At 32.8% G+C, this 24,361-nt stretch overlaps 2 protein-coding genes across 9 annotated transcripts in view; one reads left to right on the top strand and one right to left on the bottom strand.

Annotated features, from left to right (window-relative positions):
- The window catches only part of LOC110995683 (chaoptin), a 53,536-nt gene extending 32,597 nt beyond the window's left edge, over positions 1-20,939 (top strand). The window contains exons 4-30 of one of the 8 annotated variants that reach the window (XM_022262959.2): positions 1,482-1,686; positions 3,364-3,534; positions 5,560-5,768; positions 6,677-6,831; positions 7,200-7,302; positions 7,461-7,661; positions 8,097-8,233; positions 9,061-9,280; positions 9,533-9,754; positions 10,505-10,746; positions 11,085-11,257; positions 11,827-11,850; positions 12,240-12,305; positions 12,382-12,463; positions 12,675-12,840; positions 13,120-13,170; positions 13,302-13,444; positions 13,697-13,838; positions 14,751-14,882; positions 15,206-15,400; positions 15,638-15,781; positions 16,176-16,316; positions 16,659-16,901; positions 17,373-17,608; positions 17,796-17,919; positions 18,097-18,199; positions 19,723-20,939. In XM_022262959.2, coding sequence (XP_022118651.2) covers positions 1,482-1,686; positions 3,364-3,534; positions 5,560-5,768; positions 6,677-6,831; positions 7,200-7,302; positions 7,461-7,661; positions 8,097-8,233; positions 9,061-9,280; positions 9,533-9,754; positions 10,505-10,746; positions 11,085-11,257; positions 11,827-11,850; positions 12,240-12,305; positions 12,382-12,463; positions 12,675-12,840; positions 13,120-13,170; positions 13,302-13,444; positions 13,697-13,838; positions 14,751-14,882; positions 15,206-15,400; positions 15,638-15,781; positions 16,176-16,316; positions 16,659-16,901; positions 17,373-17,608; positions 17,796-17,919; positions 18,097-18,198 — 4,029 coding nt within the window. In that variant the 3' untranslated portion in view covers position 18,199; positions 19,723-20,939. Of the gene's footprint in view, positions 1-1,481; positions 1,687-3,363; positions 3,535-5,559; positions 5,769-6,676; positions 6,832-7,199; positions 7,303-7,460; positions 7,662-8,096; positions 8,234-9,060; positions 9,281-9,532; positions 9,755-10,504; positions 10,747-11,084; positions 11,258-11,826; positions 11,851-12,239; positions 12,306-12,381; positions 12,464-12,674; positions 12,841-13,119; positions 13,171-13,301; positions 13,445-13,696; positions 13,839-14,750; positions 14,883-15,205; positions 15,401-15,637; positions 15,782-16,175; positions 16,317-16,658; positions 16,902-17,372; positions 17,609-17,795; positions 17,920-18,096 lie in introns of all 8 variants that reach the window. The other 7 variants (XM_022262958.2, XM_022262965.2, XM_022262963.2 and 4 more) reach the window with 7 other exon arrangements.
- Positions 20,940-23,067: 2,128 nt separating this feature from the next.
- LOC110995689 (sodium/potassium-transporting ATPase subunit beta-1-like) lies at positions 23,068-23,952 on the bottom strand. The gene has a single exon (XM_022262973.2). The coding sequence runs from the start codon at positions 23,941-23,943 to the stop codon at positions 23,068-23,070; it is 876 nt and encodes a 291-aa protein (XP_022118665.2). The 5' UTR covers positions 23,944-23,952.
- Positions 23,953-24,361: the final 409 nt, after the last annotated feature.

Below are 24,361 nucleotides of genomic sequence, written 5' to 3' on the forward strand. Positions count from 1 at the left end.
TGTGGGAGTCATCATGATCCCTTAATAACTGACTTTATTGACGGAATAAAAATTCGGCGTCGCTGAATTGAAAATTCGTTCTTGCGAAAATTTCTGTCCATTCCTCTATTTTCAATTCAACAATTCAGTTTTCCAAGTATAATTTCACGGACCCTTACTCTGAATAGGCATTTCGTGTAATGAAAATATCTTCATCCTTCAAACATTTATAACCACCAATGATAGTGTAGTTGTGGATACGATGGACAGAAATAATTTTTCACATTCTAATATGAACGCCGTGATTGTCCAGAATTTGTTGCTTTTTTATCAGTTGCCGTTGCGTATAATTTTTAATTCTTTCGACGTCATACGTCGAGGCAGAATTCTTTTACCAGAATCACCTCGAGATCGTTCCCACAGTTCACTCAGCGCTATCAAAGGTAGCTTTTGCCGCGTATCACCGCGTACCATATACTAGAATATTTTCGAACCAATTTGACTTAGGGTTCAATAAGGTACCAATTCTTTAAAAGCCGGCAACCCTGGCATTGAGAGTTTCCACGGGCGGTGGTATTAATTAACAACTGAAGAGTGTGATGTGCGTTTGTCCCTTTATCCCCTGAAAATCTTATCAAAATTTTTATTCTACGTTTGTAGAAATAACGACACTAACAATAGTAAATAGGTGAAGTTTTAATATAAAACGCATTATCTAGTAAAATAATGTTTAATAAAATATCACAAAAAACCTAACATGTTGATTATAGCTACTTTCAGGGTGTCGGTTTTTTGTGACGATGTGCGCTTGTCACTCTCATCACTTTTCCCTCACGCGAAAGATTTTTGTTTGAAAGATAGAATGTACCAGGCGAACACAAGTTCATAAAATATAATAATTAAATCACAAATATATTATGAATTCTTTTCAATATGTAACTCTTTTACAAAATCCTTTTATACACTTTTGTGAACAGTTATTCAAAATCCGTTTCACAGTTTGTTAAACACTGTCAAACGAAACAAACGTTGCAGTTTTGTTTTCGTTTTTTATTGAAAGAGAATACACGCTATTTATTCATACACCTTTTTAATTATTCTATATAATACAATTATATTATAAATACACATACACGTTACAATACAACAATATATATACGTTTCTGTATTTGTGTAAAATTAGAATTATAAACGTTAAACACGGTTTTTTTTTAAGCAAACTCTTCCTCGTTTCTTATTAAAGGTATTCAAAATAATAAGAAGTATATATATGTATATTTTTTAATGTAAAAAAACACTGATGGATTTGCTTAATAAAATCGGGAATAAAATGTGTAATAAATTTATTATCAAGTCCAATTAAACCGTTGACTTTTTTTAAAGACTTGAGAAACGAGATAAAAAAAGAGTTTATGAAGACTATGGAGTCTTGTGTCTATTGATGCCCCTCTTCCAAAAATATATATTATATAACTTAAAATAAAAAAAATGTGTTTTTTCAGTTACACGTAGATACGGGACACCCACCATGCTTATTTCAAGCCCTTTGTACCTGCTCCAAGCCCGCTGGGGACCTGGGAATTGTGACCTGTAATTACGTACCGATCCTGAAAGTCCCGGCCGCAGTGAACAACTCCAAGGTCTTCACACTTCAGCTCACTGGGAATAGGATCAGGGATCTGGAGCCCCAGTTCTTTCAAGCAACAGGTTAGACTTGATATTAATGACATCATTATACATAACACAGTAAGCTTAGACACTCCACTAGACTAATCCAAGTCATCTGGAGCGCAAATAATTCGATTTTGTGTGTATACGACTGGTCCGTTAGTGCCCTTAAAGGCTTGATTTTAAAAGTTTGACTGTCTGTTATCTACTTAATACAATGCAAAAGTCGATGTCTACTTCCTATCTTATTAAAAAAGTTCTGATTGAGGGGTCAACATTTACCAACAAACACCAATCCAACGAAAATGGGAGATTGCAGAGATCTCGCAAACATTGCAAACATCCCTCGAATATTTTGTAGGCGGATCATGTTTTCACACCATAACACAAAGTAAATTCCGTTGCGCTTGCCAAAACACTCAATGCATTTTATGCATAAAACAACTTTGGGCGCTTATTGTTAAAATTAACCGAATTAGTAGATTACCCAAACTATACTCGTAAAAGTTCGTCAATTTTTATTTTACTTAAAAATATTTAATGATTAAAAACGAAGAATTGAAAATTTGATATCACCATTATGATGATGGATGATTACTTTTTAAACTAATAACTAACTTAACTAACTTAGTCCTAACTCTAAATACTTAGGGCCTGTTTCACAATGGATAAAGTACCAAATAGCTATGCAACACAAATTATTCGGAAGATAAAATTTCCGAAGAAACTTCACGTTTGATCGACTAGCACTATCTAACAGTCCTGAAACGCAAAAATACTGTTTATCCTACCAATAATTAGGAATAAATACCTTATTCGGAACCTATCCGGACATTGTGAAACAGACCCTTAGTAAAATAGATTAAGGTGAGATTTGTTACCACCTACGACTAATATAGAAGCTATTTTTACTTTTGCATTTATTAGAATAGTTTTGCAACAATATAAATATATTAACAAGAAAATTAAATAACAGCACCTCAATCCTAGTTCTAGGTATAATTATCTAGGTACACGTTTTACCTAGCAAATCATTAAATTTATGAAACCTTGACATAACATGATAATTACAAACAAGTTTGTATCAACAATGCTAGTAATAATGTTGTTTCTAGTAAATTGGTTAACGGGTATGTTGGGAATATAACTTTGTTTTAATTTTGATTTACATACATAATTAACTATTAACGCATTTTACATTCAATTATGTTTATCGTTAATCATTAATTAATCTCATTTAATGCCATGATTTACGAAGTTCGTATGATCCGGACGTTTATGTATAAAAAAATTTGTTCAGCGTTCACGTAATAAACACTGCATTAATTATTATACTTTAAATAAAATATTGTTTTCTTCAATTTAAAAATACTATATGGGCCTGGTTTTTTAACTGTAGCTAACAATTAGCATCACTAATTCAACTCATGTGTAGCAAATGTATAATAATACAAAAACAATAAAATTTAATGCATATTGAATTGAAAGGAAGTCTAGTAACTGGCTATATTCTCGGCTTTGTAACTGTGACAGTTTAGATAACGCGGCGCTTTTAAAACTAAGAAAGCCTGAGCGAGCAGAAATGTACAGCCTTCATTCGTACAAAGGCTTGTCGTAGTGCTCAATAATTGTGAGAATTTATTTGCTTGAATAAACTCTGACTTTAGCTAAATAGCACAGATAGTATTTTCTAATACCAATCAATTTTATTTCTAGGGCTTTATCGATTGGCGATTAATGAAAATCCACTAGAGTCGATTCACGAGGAAGCTTTCTATGGTCTGGACAACACATTATGGGAACTGGAACTGAAGCAGGATAGATTGGCGGCAGTGCCGAGCCGAGCGCTGAGGTATCTGCAGAAGCTTCGCTTGCTGGACCTCTCGGGTAAGGATATTTTTAACGGCATTTTTTTTTGTAATGCGCCATTGGCTATTTTTTACAAACAAACCAAAATCCACAAAAAAAATTTAAAAGCACACGGTAAGACTTAACAGGGTCTTCTGCTGCAATATTTATTTATTTATGTATATTATATATGAGTATGTATTAGTATCATTAAGCCTTAAAAATATACGCTTTTGCTTATAAAAATATTTCAAGGACTAAAATTTCTTATTTCTAAAAAGTAAGTAGTAGGGACTAAGCTAATAATTCTCGCTCTACCATCCGTGTATTTTTATAGGAAAAATTATCCCGTTCAGTAAATTTCTGTCCAGGAATCCATTGTATTGTATTGTATTGTATGTATTGTCTTGTATTTTCTTTAGGGATTATTGTTTTTGCAAAATGACGCCATCTATTGATACATTAAAACAACTCTATTACAAAAGGCTTTCGAAAGCAAAAAATCCTTACGGTTTGCAAATCGAGACATTGCATATTTATACTTTCTGCCAAAGACGTTTAATAGGTCGAGTGGTACAAAACATGGGAATTGCTTACTCGACCGTTGGCGTCTTTACGCGTCATACCCGAAGCATTATTATGCTAAATAGAGTCTGTACAGCAAGGATAAGTAAGTGTCCTCCTTATTCCGATACTTTTATTATGTAGTGAATCACCGTGTTCCTCTTTTTTAAGTTTCTGCGTAACAAAATGCAGTGTATGCCTTTTACCATGGTATCTAAGTCCATTAGAAAATAAATTAAAAAGAATAATCCCACAAATTTACAAAAAATATATTTTATCAGATTAAAATCAATTCTGTTGTAATGCGTGAAGGTCGATTCTTTGGGACTATATAAATTAATGTAATACGTTATCCTCTATGACTATAAATTTGTTTTAAAATAAGATTGATTTGGTGAAAACTATTGTAAATTTAATTTCGCGAACAATGTACGTGGTAAATTGAAAAGTTCTCACGACTCAGTGCGACTGTGGGAATTGACGTTAACAAACAATTTACCTGAAAATATAAATTTAAAAATGTTTTTAATAAAGACTTTATTATTGATTAATTTTCAAGCGGTGTACGGATGAAGGCAAACAAAGACTAGTACAATCGTTAAGATGCGATGTTAGAGCTGAGTGGCGTAATGTATGATATGACCTACTTTTATTCTGAGCATTACCATTCGAGGTTCCAATTAAGTTATATGGAATATGATATATATTTATTTTGGCCCATTGTATCACATGAGCTATGAAGGCTGTAGCATAATCGCGCAAGCACATTTTGCTTGTTTACTGTCGCTTAATGCTAAGGAATTTGTTTGTATTATATTATTGTATTATCTTTTCGTTATATAGGTTTCATTACTGATCAGTAACCCATTTATAATATTATGTATTTTTATAAACGGCAAAAATAAAATAATATATTAGACAAAAATAAATAAAGGTGATAAAGCTATTTTATGCAAGGGGATTATTGAATTTGTGAGGCTGTATTGTGGGTAGTAGACGCACACGCGAAAACTAAACCGACAAAAAACAATCGACGGCGTTCAGTTCGATAGTCACGCATCGCCATGAGTTGATTGATCTCAGGGATCCAATTGATCCAGGGATTTTTTTTAAATCTCAGATATTTTATTTATTAATAAATATAGCCTATGGCTTTCACTGGCGACCTGGGGTCTTTGTGTGCACGGGGCCCTGGGCAGCCTAAAGAGCTCTAAAGTAGATCCTCCCCAGATTTTATGTTATACAAAATAATTGTATAACAGTTTTTGCATACGGGATGAACGATTTTTATGTTTCGATGATAAAATTTAATATTTTAGTAACCATTTTACTTTTCAAGACTGGACATTGTATGATTGCATGATGTATTCCATCTTTGGCTATATGTTCAGTGTATTTGTTTGATAATATATATTTAATATATTATGTATGCTAGCAGTATGATTACGAAATAAATAAATATAATACATATAATATATAATTTTCTATTTGCTATTTCAGGCAATGAAATAACCGATATCTCTGGAGATAACTGGCGTGGCTTGGAGAACACACTGCATACGTTGATACTGTCTGACAATTCCATCGCGAGTATACCACTTGACGCGTTTTCTGGTCTTCCAATGCTGGACACCCTGGACTTGAGGGGCAACCATCTATCTGTTATTGATAGTGGTGTCTTCCGTGATGGAATGCATCGATTGAATAAGGTTAGCATATATAACCAACATAATAACAAAAAAATATATATTAGGTTATTTTATGAAACAGGAGGCAAATGACCAGATAACTTTGAACTAAGTGCTTTTCGCCGCCCATGGACAATGTCAACACCATATGGCTTTCATGTGCGATGCTGGCCTTAAAGGTCCTGGAACTATGTGTTGCAAATACCTTGAATGGCGTCGAATTGACAAACGTTGTATAATCTAAACTAATTCTGAAACTTTGTAATGCTTTTCATTATTTTACAAACAATTGCCGGGGATGATTACCCAAAACTAAAGAGTTCACAAACATCGAAAACAGTTTCTTGTGATTACTAAGCAACGGATGCAATTGTGAAATTTATAGCTAGCACTAAAACCTTTAAGAATAATTTATATCCCACGCTCAAGTATCTAAAAATTTATAATAAACTAAATACCTATTTCAGTGACCACGATTGCAGAAACGCACATGTAACGTCGACATTTAAATTAAAGACAATATTTTCTAAAAGTAAAGTCGATTTGTACTCGCTCAAGAGGTGATTTGATCAACAGTCATGACCTCATAACCTATTAGCAATATTGATGGAACTATGATAATTTAGGATCAATAGATTGCAATCTTGGATAACCATTATCACTGTTTCATGTTCAAGAAACTGCTAAGTACAATTCGTTGCGCAGCTAATTCATTTGACTAATCCATAAGCAGATAACCTGTCCTCATACGAGAAGTTACATGTATTAAATGTCTCTCTCTATTACATTTTTTGAAGTGAAATGCCCGTATAATTTTACCCTATGTATTTAAAGTTGCCAGGAACAGTTTTTTTAACCTTTGTTAAATTTTAGTCGCTATACGCATTCAGCTTGCATCTCTGATTCACATATCATTATTTATTTTTCAGCTCCTTCTAGGCAACAACCAACTGACTTTGATTCCGTACGAGGAACTGTCACCACTACGTCAGCTTCGTTACTTGGATCTGTCTAAGAACTTGATAAAGCAAGTTCCGCCCGCCCATGAGCTGAACGGCATTACTTTATCTCTCGATACTTTGAGGTAACGTTTTTTCTTTGAGATTTCGTGTCGGAAATTATGATGTAAGGTACATTTGAATAGAATTTATTCAACTGTGTCGGAAATAAAAATCAGGACCACCGGACGCAGTACGTCAGTTTATATACTTAAATATATTATCAGGTACATTATATATTTAAGTACTATATCCTGTTATAAACCCATAACGCGAAATATTTTTTTGATTTTCATTCGTACATAATACTATGTATTTACGCACGGTTATATGAAAGCAAATGCTATTTGCAGTAAGAAAATAAATACCTTTTTACAATTCAGTTAGTTTTGTCATATTCTGTGTGATAAAATGTATCCTATAATTATGAAAGAATAAATCATTTTGTTTTCAGATTGGACAATAACATCATCAGAATACTTCTGCCGGGTTCGTTCAAATACTTCAATGTGTTGAATACGACAAGCCTGGACGGAAACCCAATATATACTATAAGAGTAAGTTAATCTACATATATTACTATACATAGCACCATATATATAAAAAGCTTAATAGCATATTCGTAATTCGTAGCAACAGCTAGTCAATATAAGAAATTTTAAATATGTAATAAAATGTATTGGGAAAATAACGAAATATCTTTATCAATTTCCAGGAAGACGCATTCCGAAATGCTAAAATTCGTTCTCTCTCGTTACGGGACTGCGGGGTCACGGAATTATCACCTGCGTCATTCGCTGGTTTGGAAAATACACTGCAAAACCTGGACTTATCTGAAAACAACCTCACAATGATCTCAAAATTCATGCTGAACAAATTGGATTCACTGAGATTCCTAAATCTGAGGGAGAATAAGGTATATTATTGATAATTGAAATAATTGTCTTTTATTTAATTTCCCTGATACCTCTTCCTTAACACGGAAGACGCTAAATTATATGCTAGGACTATATTCCATGGCCAAACCACCTGGTACGGCAGGTTGCAAGATAGTTTTCTTTTTTGTTATTTGAAGTTGCAGAGTTATTTGTTCGCGTCCATTCAAATATTCTATAAACAGTATGAGTCATTGGGCATTATTTTTGACAGAGCCACGCTCAGAATAACCCATATACTTAGTTTATCCGTGACAATGATAGACTCAATATAGGAATAAACTTAAACAATAACAAAGCTTCTGGAAAAATCTAGAACCTCTGTATTAACATTTTATATTCTATACCATCTCAATATCAAGATTTTGTTGTTGTTCGTTGTTGTGTTGATGTTAGTTTATCACAATGTTGTTCAGGTGGACACCAACCTCCTATCGACTGGCAACCCCTCAGACTTCTCGGTGACATCAGTGAATAATTTCCAATACAAACTCTTCTATTTGGACATCAGTGGATCGTCTCCAATTGAAATGAGTCTGCAGGATATACGAAGGTAACATCCATTATAGCGCATATGTTTATTTAAAACCAAAAGGCCACATTCTTTATAGCTGAACATACCTTTACCCGATTCTCTTTAAATTACATATATCGTTATTATTCGTTAGTTATTTCGACTATGTATTTCCGTGTTTTCCCACGAGAATGTAAATGCGTTCGTGCTCCTATTTCACCATCTACATTTCCACTGATAGAGGATCTTTGACAATCTGAGACAAATCTTTATTTTTAATTCATATTATTATAATTTATTACGTAAGATGTCATGTGGAACATGGTGTAATGGTTGCAGCTCCTTACAAATGTTATGTAAAACAAAAAAAACTTGGCGATTAAAAGGAGTGGCCGAGAGTTTATTGGCAGTTCTTCCTTTCCGTTCTACGCCCTTGATTTAAGAACTAACTGTAAAAGTTTAATTAGAAGCATTCAATGTATTTTTTTGACGTTCATGAGTGTCCATTGTGTTACCTATATGAATAAATAATTTTTGAGTTTGACTAAGGAAAGTAATGATTGTGCAATTCCAATTCCCCGGAATAGATATATGTAATTAACGTTGTTAATCGTCATAGGCTTATGTTTACAGAATTTCGCAGACGAGCACAACAAACCCATATTTCTAGACCTTTCCTTAAAACATTTAACAATGTATTAATTTACCTATTTTATATATATATTATTAAGTTGCTCTAACTATAGTTTCTTCAACTTGGTATTTTGTCGTATTTGTTTATCTTGATAGTATTTTGTTAGCCATTTAAACCCGAATATAATTTTTGTTTTTAATTTGTGAACATACTCTATATAAAATACTTCCAGAATGCGCTCTCTCCGATACTTAGCAGTGAGTAAGCTAATTCGTCGCAGCATCAGCTCAGAAGACTTTATCGAATATGGTTTAGAGCTGGAAGACCTTAAAATATTCGGAAGCACCATCACCAAAATTGAGGCCAGTGCTTTCCAGCACGTGAGGACGATCAAAAGCCTGGACTTATCTGAAAACGAAATCGACTTTATCGACCCGTTTGCGTTTGCAGAGGTAATTTAAATTTTACGAAAACCTTTTCAGTAATTCAATCAAAGGATTTAATTTAAATCTAATATGAAGTATATTGTAGCAATAATTATTATATTTAAAAACAACGGGACAATTAAAATCATTAAAGAATTTCTCGAAGGTTAAAGGTCAATTTTAAAATTAACTTAAATTATTATTTTTTGTTAGCCAATTTGACTGTACATAATTTTTTTAAAACAGCTGTGTGGATTAAAATAGTGTTTTTTTTAACAGCTTCATAGCCTAACGACCTTGAAAATAGCGAACGGATTAGCTGATTCGGTAAAAATTCTACCTTTTGAGCCGCTTAAAGCGCTAAACGAGTTGCAGCATTTGGACTTGAGCAATAACAAACTGAAAAATGTTCCCGATACATCCTTCCATTTCCTTTACAACGTGAGGACACTGAATCTTCAAGACAATCTTATCGAGCACTTTTCTAAGGGAACTTTGCAGGTACGTGTTTATTATTATTTAAAATAATATTTATTAGGTTTCGATAACTTCTGCGTCGTCCGTTCAGTTTATGGGCATTAGATTATTCTCTCACTTTCTCTCAGCTCACGAATAAAAATGTAATTACGTCAAAATCTGTGATAAGGACTGTCGAAGGGCCTTCTCATATTTAGTCGTAAAAACCGATAGTCGTAACAGCGTTGTTATTAAGAACCTAATAGAATATAATTCAGCCGGGACCTTTGATTTTGGTCAATATAACCGGTATGTTGTTCTAATCTACGTCCTTGTCAACGGTTTTCACTGTATTACTTACTATGAGTTAACGCAATTTCTGTGCTGTCGAAATGGCGTATTGTACAGTTTTAATGAAAATTTAAAATTCATGTTTCACAATCTCATTATACATTGGGACTTTATGATTATTTTTTGCTAACACTTTGTTGCATACGACATACAACTAATAAAGCTTTAGATATAATGCAATGAAAAGGACGGAAACTGACGTCCTTAACGCTTTCGAGCGATCTTGGTTACATAATTATATCACTGTCCAAAAATCTGAGACTCATGAGAGAACATCAATGTATTGTGTGTTCTATTTTACAAGAGCGGGCCTCCTTCGGCTGGCCATCTGCCATGTCAAAAAGCACTTATGCTTGTGTCTTTGTCCAGTGCTCAACGACTTCCAAGGTTGGCTGGTGTAATGTTAACTACGACAATCATTATACGTAATACATTTTATTGCAGGGTGACATCCACCGACAATTACAAGGCATATACCTATCGTTTAACAAAATGACGAAAATTGTTCAGCACACTTTCGTAGATCTTAGAGAACTACAGGAGATACAAATCGAAGACAACTTGATAGATACCATTGAAAGACGGGCGTTTATGAGCGTTGATAACTTGAAAGTGATCAGGCTGCAGGGTAACAGGCTTAGAGATATTAGCGAAGAAGCCTTCCAAAATCTACCAGCTTTGAAAGAGTAAGTAAATTGGAATATTTTTCCTTAAGTAAATATTTACGACATAAATTAATTTTTCATCGAACGTTTTTGTTCGGTAACTAAGCATGTGCAGTTTTTATATTTTGATCATACGATGCTTACAAAAAAGGAAAATAAAAAAAACTAGCAATTTCTTATTTTATCATTTATTATTAAGTTATTTATTTATTTATGTATATTATATATGAGTATGTATTAGTATCATTAAGCCTTAAAAACATACGCTTAATATTATAAACTTGATTATATGATAATAGTTAACAGCCATAATGTTACTCAGTTATCTGAAGTTTACGTTAAATTCGAAATGTTTTCAGGTTAGATATATCTTTCAACCGTCTAGAGATGTTTAAGTTCTCGATATTTGATCAAGTCGGTTCTGCAACTGCCCTTAAAGTGAACGCATCCTTCAACCAAATAGTGTCGTTGACTGATTCCAATGCACCAAGTTTCTTTTCATCCAACTTCTACCCACCACCTAAAGCGCAAAGTAAGTTATTTTACGAGAATATGAGTTTGAGTTTCAGAGTGAGAGAGAGAGACTCGAGTTTTTAGAAACTGAAAATACTAGAGGTAAAGAGAAAATCTAAAATTATTTATAAAAAATTAACTATTTGGATAGTTTTAGTTAGGGTTACAAAAAAAGTATGTTGTTATTCTAATAATTAATAAAAAATATAGGTAGTGACGCACTAACTCCAAAAAATTTGAAACTATTAAATTTCATTGGCTTTAAAAATTGGTATGTCGCTTAACGAGTTACAGCGCTTTTGCAAATACTTAGTTTATTAACTGGGGCCTGAGACAAAAAAATCATGACATCTAAAATAATTTATCCTAGCATGGCATTAGTTCACACTTGTCGTGTTATCATTTTGCATACAAATTCCTGGTCTCCGGAACAACATGGATCTTGTCTAAGACCCTTATACTGATTATTATTAACGTTATTGTGTGTGCTTTTTGTGAGTTTATATTCTTCGTATCTTACTTCTTTGTATGTTATTTTTTCTTGGTTTTACTCTTCCTTTTGTTCTTTTCATCTCGCATCCGATTCAGGCTTAATATCAGTGGATGATCAAGGTGACTTTTATTATTCCTTATCTTTGTTTGTACTTTTTTCTAATTAATTCATTTCTTTTCAAGCGACTAGTGGTAAGGACATTATCGAGATAACTGGATTTTCGATGTCATGACCGTCATCTCACTTAATAATGGCATAAAATCATCAATATTCATATACATTTACATCTTCAGCATCACCATAAAGGTATCATTGATGACGTCAATCGAAAAAATCAATTTTCTCGACGACGCTTCAAATTGATATAGCAATGGTGTAGTTTAAGGTCTTATTGTTTTTTTCCGGGAAAATTTTTGAACGGTGGAATTCGTTTTTTCGATCGATTGGTCCCATTTGGCATTAGATCATTTTGAAATTCTTAATCTAATTCCGCTATTAATTTTCCCAGAAAATACAGATAAGGGTAAATTACCGCACGGCCAAGCTGTAACAGCGTCGCCGTATCGTTTGTTTTGTACGTTCTAGCGCTATTTTTTTCGATTGTGTTATAAATGTTTTAAAATATAAACTTAAAGGATTCGTAATTTTAGGTCTCGGAACAGTATCAGTTAATATAAGAGTATTGGATTTCTCTCACAACAATATCTCCTACATTGCTCCATATTACTTTAGGTGAGTTATTTATTTACATTAATACATATATTTTATATTTTGAGCCTTATTTTATAGTAAAAATGGGGTAAAAATATGCAATCTTTTTTATTAATAACTTATAGGTTTAGTAGTTTAGGAGTCCATAGCGCACAAATAACGTGAACCCTAATATTAACAAAACAAAGCTAAGTTTTTCTTCCTTTGTTTATTTCTTGTTTATTTCTTTCAGGCATGCTGACCTAACGTTATCTGAACTGCATCTGTCACATAACCAAATAAGAAATATTACAAGAGAAGTGTTTGGATCTATGCTAATGTTACAGTACCTTGATTTGTCTCATAACCAAATATTCCATATGGAATACGATTGTTTTAAAAAAGTCAAAAATTTGCAGGTAAATTTCGCTAAATATAACGTTCCGTTTTTAGAGACAGTCACGAGAAATTTTCTAAAGACCCTATATCACATTAATATTCCTTTTCTACACTTCTTATTCTTTTAAGATATTATTATTAATTATTATGTATCTTTTGTATTATATACTTTGTAAAATCCTTAAATAAGATTTTTATTTGTATTTTATGATTTTAGTCTTTGATCTTTTATTTTCTTAGTATTAATTTTACCATTTTTTATATTTTCTTGAAACAATGTTTTATTTAATTAATTCCAGATGGACATATGTGGACTCGGGCTTGGTTTAATCATTAATGGTTATTTACGAGTAACTTGATCAAATGAAGTAACATTCATCTTCATTGGCCATTAATTTGCCAAATCACCTTTTAATTGTCTTCATGTCCATGTGCGTTGTGTTGTGTTTTAACTCGTATTTTAATAATGTATTTCTTTCAGATTTTGAATCTATCACATAATCATCTGATTGAACTTCCGGTTGAAGTATTCCACGATATGCAAATGTTGACCTCAGTTGATCTTTCCCATAATCGTATTCGGAATCTGGCTGACAATCTCATTTTGTCGGCAAATTTAGAAAGGTATTGTATTAGGGGCTTTGTGTTTTATACAAAAAACACGAACTGTTATTGTTCTCTTTATATGCTTATCGTATTATTTACTAATTAGAAAGAAAACTTCTCATTGTATACGGTGTATAAACTTTCTATATAAAATGATACATGGTAATTTCTGGGTGTAAATAAATTTTTTAAATTGAGAATCTTCCAGTTTATATTGTTCATGTTTTATCTAAAACATAAATTTTCACACTTGGATTAATATTTATTTAGGTTGGACTTATCAAACAACGACTTATCAAGGATGCCAACGAACGCATTATCACCAGGTGCCGCTGCAAATCTTGTGGAACTAGATCTTAGCAGCAACACGGTACCTGCTGTAGCCATTCCTGACTTGGTCCAGCGATTTAGGGTAAGTATCCCAATAAAAATATGTTTTACCACAGTTTTTTTGTACGGATCCTTTCACAATTTGCTATGCTGGAATGTTCCAGATATGAATAAGGTGATTGGATTAACACAACTGGGGTTTTGCTTTGTAAAGAATTGAATGATGTAGATATCATATCCTTGCTTAATGTACCGACTGTCTGAAATTAAACTCACTCAATAATTTGATTTATCATTCAACGCTCTTTCTGTTTTCAAAAATAATATAACGGTGTCGTATATACACTATAAGCTTTTTACTTAATTAATGTGGTTAGTTCAGAATATTTACTAGCCGCATAAATATTCTAAATTGGAAGAAAGAAAATGCGTTGATTTGTAAGAACATGAATGTTTATTATTTTTATTTGAAGTTTTTGTAATACAGGAGTTATAAAACCAACACGAAACATTCATGTTATAATAGTGCAAGGCACAGATTTTGAGCACAACTCTATATTAAGAAAAAATATATAAATTCATTAACATATACTACATAATTTGCTCAATATCTGTTTCCTTTACAACGATTAGTAATAACTAACCATTGTAATTTGTAGTTGTTGTATCTGTGTGAACAGTGTGATATGAAGTCGATACATATTATTGTTATCTTTAATTAATTTAGTATTCATTCAAAATGCTAATTAAGTATTAATTGTCTGCCGACTGACATTTGCTTGTCATGTCATCTTCATCTCTTTTGTTATCCATTCATAAATTATTCGATTGATATTTTTTGTCAACCACATACAAATTTTGCATCACAAGCGTGTCCATAAGCAATCCAGCATAAAAGTATTTCTAATGGATTGGGTTAGGTTAAAATCATAAAAACAATAATATGCATCGACACGCCAGTGGTAGCTTGCTAACGTATACCGCATGTCGCCAGAACTCCGAGGCCGGCGAGTTTTGGCCCGAGGAAAACGACTACAACGATGATTACATGTACCACACCGCTAGGCGAGACCAATCCAGAGTCTTCCACCATAAAAAGCAATATCCGCAGAACATATTCTACAAGGTAGAGGATTGGCCATTCGCTCCAAATTCTTTTAGCCCTTTGGCCCTAACTTTACTTTCCTTGCCCTTCTTAAAAATTAAATTTAGACTTGGCTTATGACAGTCAAAATATTTGAAGCATCTTTTGTTCTCCGATATTGCGTTTGCTTGTTTCACAGTTTTATTTTGTTTGTCTTGTAGATGTCTAGTTGTAGTATTCGCTTTGAACTAATTTGTACATATTTTCTTTTTCAATCTACACTATAAGGGTTGTAATTGTTAAAATCAAATATTATTGATATAATCTATGATATGCTTTGAGCTAATTGGTCAAACAACTTTCAGTCTTTGGCATGGTTAGATCTATCCAATAATCATTTGGTAAGAATTGAGAGTGGCGCGTTCGGCGCGTTACCAAAACTTCGTTGGTTGGATTTGAGCAACAACTTGCCGTTTAACGGTGACCGAAGTGGAAATATATTCAAAGGACTGGAGCGGAGATTGTCTTATTTGGGACTTAAGAATGTCAGCTTGCAAGTTGTAAGTAGCTATGTAATTTCTTAAATACTTTTCGCTCCAAGCGATGTTTCCATTTCTAGATCTAAATACTGTGTAGATGCTTTAATTGGTAAAATAAAATTCTTAATCTTTATAAACCCTACACTATACGCTAAGCATTTACGCAGTGCTATTAGGTAACCCATGTTGTTAAAAATGTGCACTAATTATTTATAAATAATTGTAAGATTGAGTCTAGCAATATTGTTTTCATTTTAGATACCATCTCTACCACTTCCGAAGTTGAAAACTCTGGACCTATCGTACAACAATCTCCACTCAATTCCAACCGACACAACTGCCAATTTGACGCGTCTAAGAGCACTCGACTTATCATACAACGACCTAACTAAAGTGCCCGTGGTAAGAAAAGAAAGAAATATTGGCATTCTGTATTCATTTCGATTTTCTGTATCGAAAGAAGCGACAAAATATACGAGTATTCTCCGTCGTTTGAACCTGAATATATTCGACGGCAGAAAATCGTTAATAAAAAAGGGATAGATAATATGTACTTAAAAAAACATCCTGTTCTGTTTCATTGATAAAGACTGTTTGAATATTAGTCTATGCCTGAACACATGCTGCCAAATGGTCTGGGTTCTGGTATTCAGGAACACTGTAATGATAGCTAACATCTACAAATTGTGATAAGCTAATCTAATCTAGAAATTAAAAAGTTAAAAATTCTACCAAGTAAAATATTGAAATTACTATTATTTACATGTTTGCGTTAAAAAGCTATACATTTTTTTAGGCTACGCATTCGCTCAGCGATCTTCGCTGGTTATCACTATCGGGCAATCCAATCACAGCCCTCATGAACACCAGCTTGTATGGACTATCACCACGACTGGAATACCTTGATGTCACCAGACTTCGTCTGAGTATTTTAGAGGTATTATAGAATATTTTAGTATGATTTGAATCGTTTAGCATATTTTAATTTATATGGGTAACAAAAAATTGTTTATAATTTTCGTCCTTGAAAAGTTAGGCCTCTTTGGAATCATTAATCATTTATACTTGTGTACATACAAACCACCTCACCTATTTTAATGATTTTGTACATAGAAAATTACATGTTGGAAAATAACCCACCATTAATACATTAATCTTTACGTTTATAAAAAAATAATTCTAATGTTAGTTGTAACAATTTAATTGGTCATTCACGGCTTCAACTATTATAATATTAAAGTGCCAACCTTTATTCATGAAACTTAAAAATACATTTCAGTATGGCGTCTTTAGCAAAATGTATGGATTGAGAACTCTAAAGCTTTCTGTGAACGGAAACGTGAGAGACTTCAGTATCCCTAAAATGACCTCACAGAACGCCGCATTAGAGAATTTGTTCTTGTCCGTTGAAAACTCACAAATCGATTTAGGAAACGAGATGAAAGGCGAACTGCCATGCAAATTGGATAACATTACGCTAACTGGGCGAGAGTTGAAGTTCATCTCACAGAATCTTCTTAATGTAAGTAACTTAAATATAAAATAATTTTAAAGGGCAATATTACATTTTATTTTAGACGCAATATTATTTGAACATATAAAAAAAAATAACGCGTATCTCCCAGATAGCCCCGTAGTCTTGGGCGCGATTAACAGCGACATACTTATTGCTTGAGATTGGTCGGTAGCTGGTACAATTATTTATATTATCTATTATGTCTGGCCAACCACCTATAGGATAAAAGGACTATATATCTATATCTTCCCAATTTAAATTAAGATATATACTCCGTAAACATATGTGATACAAAGATATAACATCTTCAACAGCCTTCACGACCTGTGCATAATCAGAAATTCTGATTTTCGCGTGTAAAGATTTCTAAATTTTGTTTTTTTTACTGATTGATTTATGTCAGAAGTTTAACACATTTTTTATAAGCTACTAAATAGTATTATATTTCTTGTATGACGTTAGTATTATTTTTTAAAGGGCGCATGCTCCAGAGAGATGAGGCTAACAATTTTCAACACCAGCATTGAGGATATATCGTCTGAAGTATTCTGGAGGCATGGTCGTATCAAGAACTTGTCTTTGGACCTACGGAACAATCAGCTGAAGAGATTACCAAACCCAGCTCGGAAGGAGTGGCCTGGAGTTCCAAACGACCTCTTCCTTGATGACATCCTCGTGGCTAGCAATCCCCTTGTCTGTGATTGTGGAATAGGGTAGGTTTATTAAGCTGTATACTCTATCATAGACTTAAATTTTACCAAAAAGTCGATGTATATAGAATAATTAATATTATATTTTCTGAAAGATATTTAAGGTGACAAAAAAAAACACTTTTTGGGAATATAAAATTTCCAGACATGATTATTATGTTCATATTTTATGATTGCTATTAATTTTTAGCTGGATACAAGCTTGGGATCGCAAACGACGCCAGTATATTTGTGACAGTCCATCTAGTTGCGATGCATTGGACGACGTAAGACTCGCTACCTGCCCCTCTTATCAGAACCGAACATTGAGTGATGTGAGTATATAAGACTCTTGTTTCCTCGATTATGTTAACGAAGACTTTAGATGGTCGTAGGTCATATTTTTACTTGCATAGACATTTATAATCATCTCACCTTGGACACTAGGTACAACCTTGTTGTTGTTGAAGTTTTGACAATTGACTAACCTACAAAACTTAATTTTTATTCAGGTAATTTCTAAAGATCTGGACTGCAGCTGGAGTAAGGGATACAGCATTGTGTCAAACATCATGACTGTTCTCGGTCTGGTCGTCGCGTTCTTTGTCATTTGAGGTTTGTTTTGGTGTTACGGACTTTATCGCGAATTAGTTATGGTTCGCGACAATATTCGCTACTTCCGTAACTTCGTGAGGGGTGGTAACTGGGATCACGTTAATCTCATCCGGGAAAATTCGCATGACAACATTCGGGACGATTCCAGTGAAAATTCTGACAGCCTCGCTCATGACATTCCCCGAGGTGCCCTGATCCCCAAAGGCAATCCTGGGAAGCCCAAAACTGAGTAGATGTGCCTCCACGTGGCCTATTAGAATGTAGTGCTAAGGTGACGCTAAGTATTGAAATGTGATGTGATCTCTAAGTAACCGAACGCTATGTTTTCTTTTAGAATTATGTGCACTACTAACTACAATAATTTCTTTATTATATTTGACAACTACATTAGTAGTTTTAATAATGAAATTATTGTATGCAACTAATGTTTAAATACATTTTTCGCCTTTTAACTTCTAAATCAGAAGAAGAATCAGTCGAAACAGTCTTATAAGGGTCTCAATATTATACTTTTTAATTTCAACACATATGACAATTTTGATATTTTTTTTGTATCAAAATATTATTTATTTTTATACAAGCACAACAAATCTTTCAATATTCAATCTACCGCTTGAGTACAACTATCGTTCAGGACTATCAGACAAAGTGTTTGAATATTGTTTCTCTAGATGGCGCTAATACAAATCAAGAAGTAGTTTAGTATCACATGACTAGGTGGTGCCAATAAATTACCTTCCACGACAAATTAACACCCGGTTTAATCTTGTTGATGGCGTTTAATCTCATCTAAACTGAATGATGGAATGCGCATATAACTTAGTTACAATTTCCTCAATTTGTAGAATATTTACTTAATTATAATCGTAGACTGCATTCGCTCGAATGATATGTGTTCGTCCATTAATAGAGTGTATTATTTATAGATGTATTTCCTTATTAGGCTAGAGCTCATTATCATATTTAACTGTCACAAATTTATCTGACCGGATACATACGTAAGAACCTTCATTATATATAAGATGCATAGATGTTCAAAAGAATCTCTGGCAATACTGAGGCCGGAAATGTTGAGGGGGTTTAATCAAGTTGCCTTAAAAGTGTATGCAGACAAGGGAAAACTAAATTTGTGTGTAAATGTACCGACACGAACTGTCAAAACTGTGTAATTTTCATACAAATTTTCCATTTTCTGCATACACTATTGTTAAGATATCTTGACTAAGCCCCAAGGTGCAGATAAATTAGGACACGTCTTTTTATGCCAATATATGTTTAAATTCCTAGAAATAAGTCTCTTTTGAGTGTACAAAATCGTTGGATGTCAGTTTAATATTCTATTGGTATACTACGATTGTTTAGATGTTTTCAAAGTCTAATATAAAGTAGAAATATAACATTCTATGACATGTTCTATACTATTTGTAGGTTAGGTATTCGTTTCATCGACCATTATTTGTTTCTGTTTAATATATAATAACTCTTCTGTTGTTTCTTAATTTCTGTCTTATTCTTCTTTTCAGATTACCTATCAGTTTAGAAGCAACTTATTTTTTTGCAAGCTTGTCTTTGTAGATAGTTCCTTAAGCTAAATTAGGGAAATGAGTGAATTAAAATTACCTCTCTTTCAGTGGTCCATGAATTCAGGCCTATCGAAGCTTTTTTTCAATGCCGTATTTTGAGGATTTCGTTTGCCTTTCTTTATATTTCTGCATTAAGTAGACTTAAGTATACTATTAAAATTTACAGCACTTTTTTGTGTGTTCATTTCAATTGTGTTCTTCTAGATTTAAGTTTATTTCTCAAGGCATTGAAAACAAAGTTTAATCGTAACAATGAATATATTTTGTGATATATATTAACTGTAATCCTTCTATTTTTGATAAGCCTACAATACTATTGCTAACTTGGGAATTGTATGACTAGCAAATTCTCGGTTGAATGCTTTTTATTTATTCCAAATGAAATTTTATTGTTAAACTTCAAAGTTAAATTTTTATGGATTAAAGCATCATACCAAATACTTGTTATGTATTTGTATAGTATTATTATTATATTTAAAGTGTTCATATTGTTTAAATTGAACTTTATTTACATCAAAATCATTCAAAAATACAACTAAAGTATCTGTAATGATTTAAAACTTTATCATTGGTTAAACTAAATAGGATAACAACTTCTGAATGTGATAGAACTTAGCTAGTGCCAATAAAATTATTAATATCAACATAAATCATTACAATTTTCCTTCATAAATTATATGATATTATCAAATTATACTAACGAATATTAAACTTATTTTATCGATTCGATTTAAAAATATTAATATGAGGTTAAATATTAATAAATATGGTTTAAGAATATAATTTAATTTACATTGATTTTAAAATAAAAAACACAATTTGGTATGAATATTTGCAAGTGATGTTCCATTGAACAATTAAACAAATCTTTTTTAAATAAATTAAAAATATACCAGTTTAGATTTATCGAATTTGTTTTTATTGTTCATTTTATATAAAATACAAATATGTGAATTTTCCCATGTAACCCACCGCAGATATTCGTTAGTACAATTTTTAAATTTTAATATAACTTTTAAATATAACGATTGTTGTACATAAAGAATGTAAGCTACGTAAAGAAATTGGAAGTGTTTTTATAATTAGGTATTTCTTAAATGTATTCACTATTTAAAACAAATCTCTAAAATAGTGTGAAATAAAATAATCTATGATCATTAGCGTATTAATAAATTATTCCTTTAAAAATTAAAAATTGTTTTCTTTTATCCTTAATTAATTAATTTATTATTAATTAATAAATGTAGTACAAATTTTCTCACTTGTAGTAAAGAAGTTTCAAGATCTTCGATAGAAGTATACACATTTCTAACAGTCTGTTCATTCTTTCTAAAAGCGAGCGTTGTCTTCTGTGCCCAATCTGCAACTTTGTATGACAGCTAAGTTTAGTTGGTAGCTATACTTTTACAGCGACCAAGCTAATATATGCCTACTTTGGCCCTTGTCAAGACCATCTCAGAGTTATGCGAGGTCTTTGCTAAACTTTGAACCGTAAGTAACTTCCACCAGATGAGAGGGTGATTTGATAATTCAATCATAATTTGTGCTCCAAGTAGGAACCGAACCCAAGGTATAGTTAGAGTTCACGCCACTTTTATGAATTTTGCCACGATTTCTTAAGAATTCAGAATACCTTACTATATTTATATTTACGGGATCAATAATTTTACCATATTCAGAGATTTGTTTTATATAGTAGCCTTTTATTTACAAAGCAACCATGTTCTTTTTACCTTGTACGCGTACATCAACTAGAATCTTAAGTCGTTTTTACTAGATACTGCATCTGTGAACCTAAAAACATGATTGTTTTACCGGTAATCAAACACAAAACTTATAGTTGATGCGTCAAGTCGCCTTTTCTTTTTTCATTGTTTTTATGATTTAGAATTCATTATTTATTTTTTATTCGATGCGATTAAACTAGACACTAGAGCTAAAGGGGCTATATATATTCACGTACATACGTGGGTAACACTGAAAATGTTTAGAATTGGCCACTTAGAAACATTGGTATTGAAAACTTTTTAGAATTTCAATTATAGAACTCTTTGGTAACCTAATGTAGCCTATGTGGAACCAGCTGCCCACTGTAGTTTCTCCGAACCAATTTGACTTTTGAGTGAAACATTTTTTAACTGGCCGGCAACGCATTTGCAAGCCTTATTTCAATGACATGAACTGTATCGCTTAACAGCAGGTGACCTTCCTGCTCGTTCGCCTATAAAAAGAAACTATTTGAACCCTTGAAAAGTAGAAGCACCAATTGGTTTTTTAAGTAGTCCAAACTTGAATTCCCTTGGTCTTACCGCAACGCTATAATTAAGGCCAAAATCTTTCAGCAACACTCTAATCCAAATAAAAAGCGCTATTTAAGACACCCTAAGGCCAGACTATAATCATTGACCAAATGATCACACAAATGAATGGTTATTTCCGAATAGACGAAATATAATTAAGGAGAGTGGAACTAAATGAGTTCGGGCGCCTACAGTTAACACAAATTACATGCCGTGGCCTCCACCTACGGATTCTGTATACAGAAAACGCCCTGTATTTTTCTGTATATAAATGTGAGGTACAACATTAACGTGAATGTTTAGCCTACCAAATAAATTCCGATTTTAAAAATTAAAATCCGAGATTTCGTTCAATCAGTCTTCTAAGCACAAAAGCAAAGTTTTTCATGCCATATATTTTTTTTCCGTCTTATTACGACCTAAACTACCGAAATTTAATGCTTTACAATCAAAGTCAAATTTCATGTTGACCCGTGTAATTCATGAATTTATATACGTCTAAATTCGACTAAGATCTACCTACCTCTTACGTCATTTTGGGGCTTAGAATAAAGCATCGATACAGTCGCATACATATGTGTGCACATATTAAATAAATATTGAATAAAACAAATCCTGATATACATACCAGAAAACAAATATTCTTTATACAAATTTTATCTTTGAATTTTAAGTGCGACTTAAAAATATCTCTTTGGTTATCCTGTATTACAAATTATCCAGAACAATATTCAATGTCCAATTATGAGGGCTGCGGGAAGTCTCATTCAATTATGCGAGGCGAGACAAACGACACAACTGGGTGTAACATGCTTACTGGAAAATACTTTGCTATTACTGCTATAGATAGAAAAATCCATTCATTCATATTGGATTATATTGAATAACATATTTCAGATTATAATAATTAAAATACATGCAAAAAATACAAAGTTCCAATATTTATTATCATTTAAACAATATTCTTTAATCTAAATATTAACTATTACACACTTAAAATTACTTTCCTCTTGGGAGTTACATACAGTAAAAACGCAACAGATGACGATCCACCGTCATAGTACAACGTACACTCAACCGCCAACGATATCCCAAATGTAAAATCTGTTAACTGTACCGCCACTAATGGTGTGTCATCTGTCATATTAATTGGATACAATCCTGGATCAAAACCAGGCGGATCCGGATAATACGTAATCTTTCCAATATGCTCTTTATCATACGAATGAAAGCCATGACAATGTAGCCATAGCTTCTGGTCTGTCTTCATCCAATTCTTAACATCCTGAGGAATATCATTGGTATCGTTTTTCAATGGTTTCGCAGACCAGCCTAATTGCTTGTTTATACGTATAATTATACAAGGCTCGTTCCAATAACCAAATGGAAAAGACCCACAAGGTCCCAAATCACTTGATCTCTTTCTTCGCTTAAAGAATGAATTCAATTCATCAACGTATTGCTTATCATCATCAGTGTCAGCTTTATATGATATAACGGGTAGAGTATTGACAGATGTCGGCGTTGCTGATAGTCCTATTCCTTGTTGCGAATATGTCATGAGTTCGATTTTGTCGCTGCTCTCATATTTGTCCAAATACTTTATCAACGATAGGGAACCATAGAGAAATAACAAGGTGTATGTGCAAAGAAATATTAAATAAAAGATAGAATAAACGATAATGCAAATCCAACTTACACACGATCTTCCGCAATATAAGTTGTTCTCTTTATCGTAAATAAAACGACAGAATTTCTTCCTGCATGGCTCGTTCAGTTCATCTGTTGATGCAATGGCGCGAAAATCCTTTGATGTAGTCGGCGGTGGAAAAGGAACGGATGGATCCCTTTTCTTAAGCATAATTTAATAAAAAATATTTTACGTAATTTAAATAGTAATAAGCTTGCGTTGCCTTCAGGTGTCAATAATCCCGAGTGAAACTGTCATTTTTACTTTTTATCAAGAAGGTCATGATTCGTCGTTAGTTCGCTTGTCTCGTGATATTACTCTAATATAAAAGTTATAAGGATTTGGTGAAATAAATTCTAAGCCTACGTTGAATTAGTCGCTGCTAGTCTTCTATAAAAACAAATTGCTGGCTTGGTCAAACCGAATCTAAATTATAGGTTGAATTTGAGGCCGGCAACGCACTCGCGAGCCCTCTGGCATTGAGAGTGTCCATGGGCGGCGGTATCACTTAACATCAGGTGAGCCTCCTGCCCGTTTTTCCCCTGTTCTATAAAAATAAAAAGTTTTACATCAATTGTATTCTGTTATT

This window comes from Pieris rapae, chromosome 17 (assembly GCF_905147795.1).
Source record: "Pieris rapae chromosome 17, ilPieRapa1.1, whole genome shotgun sequence".
Classification (NCBI taxonomy): domain Eukaryota; kingdom Metazoa; phylum Arthropoda; class Insecta; order Lepidoptera; family Pieridae; genus Pieris; species Pieris rapae.

Coding starts and splice junctions, on each gene's coding strand:
- LOC110995689 (XM_022262973.2), bottom strand. CDS start 23,943: ATGCTTAAGAAAAGGGATCCATCCGTTCCTTTTCCACCGCCGACTACA.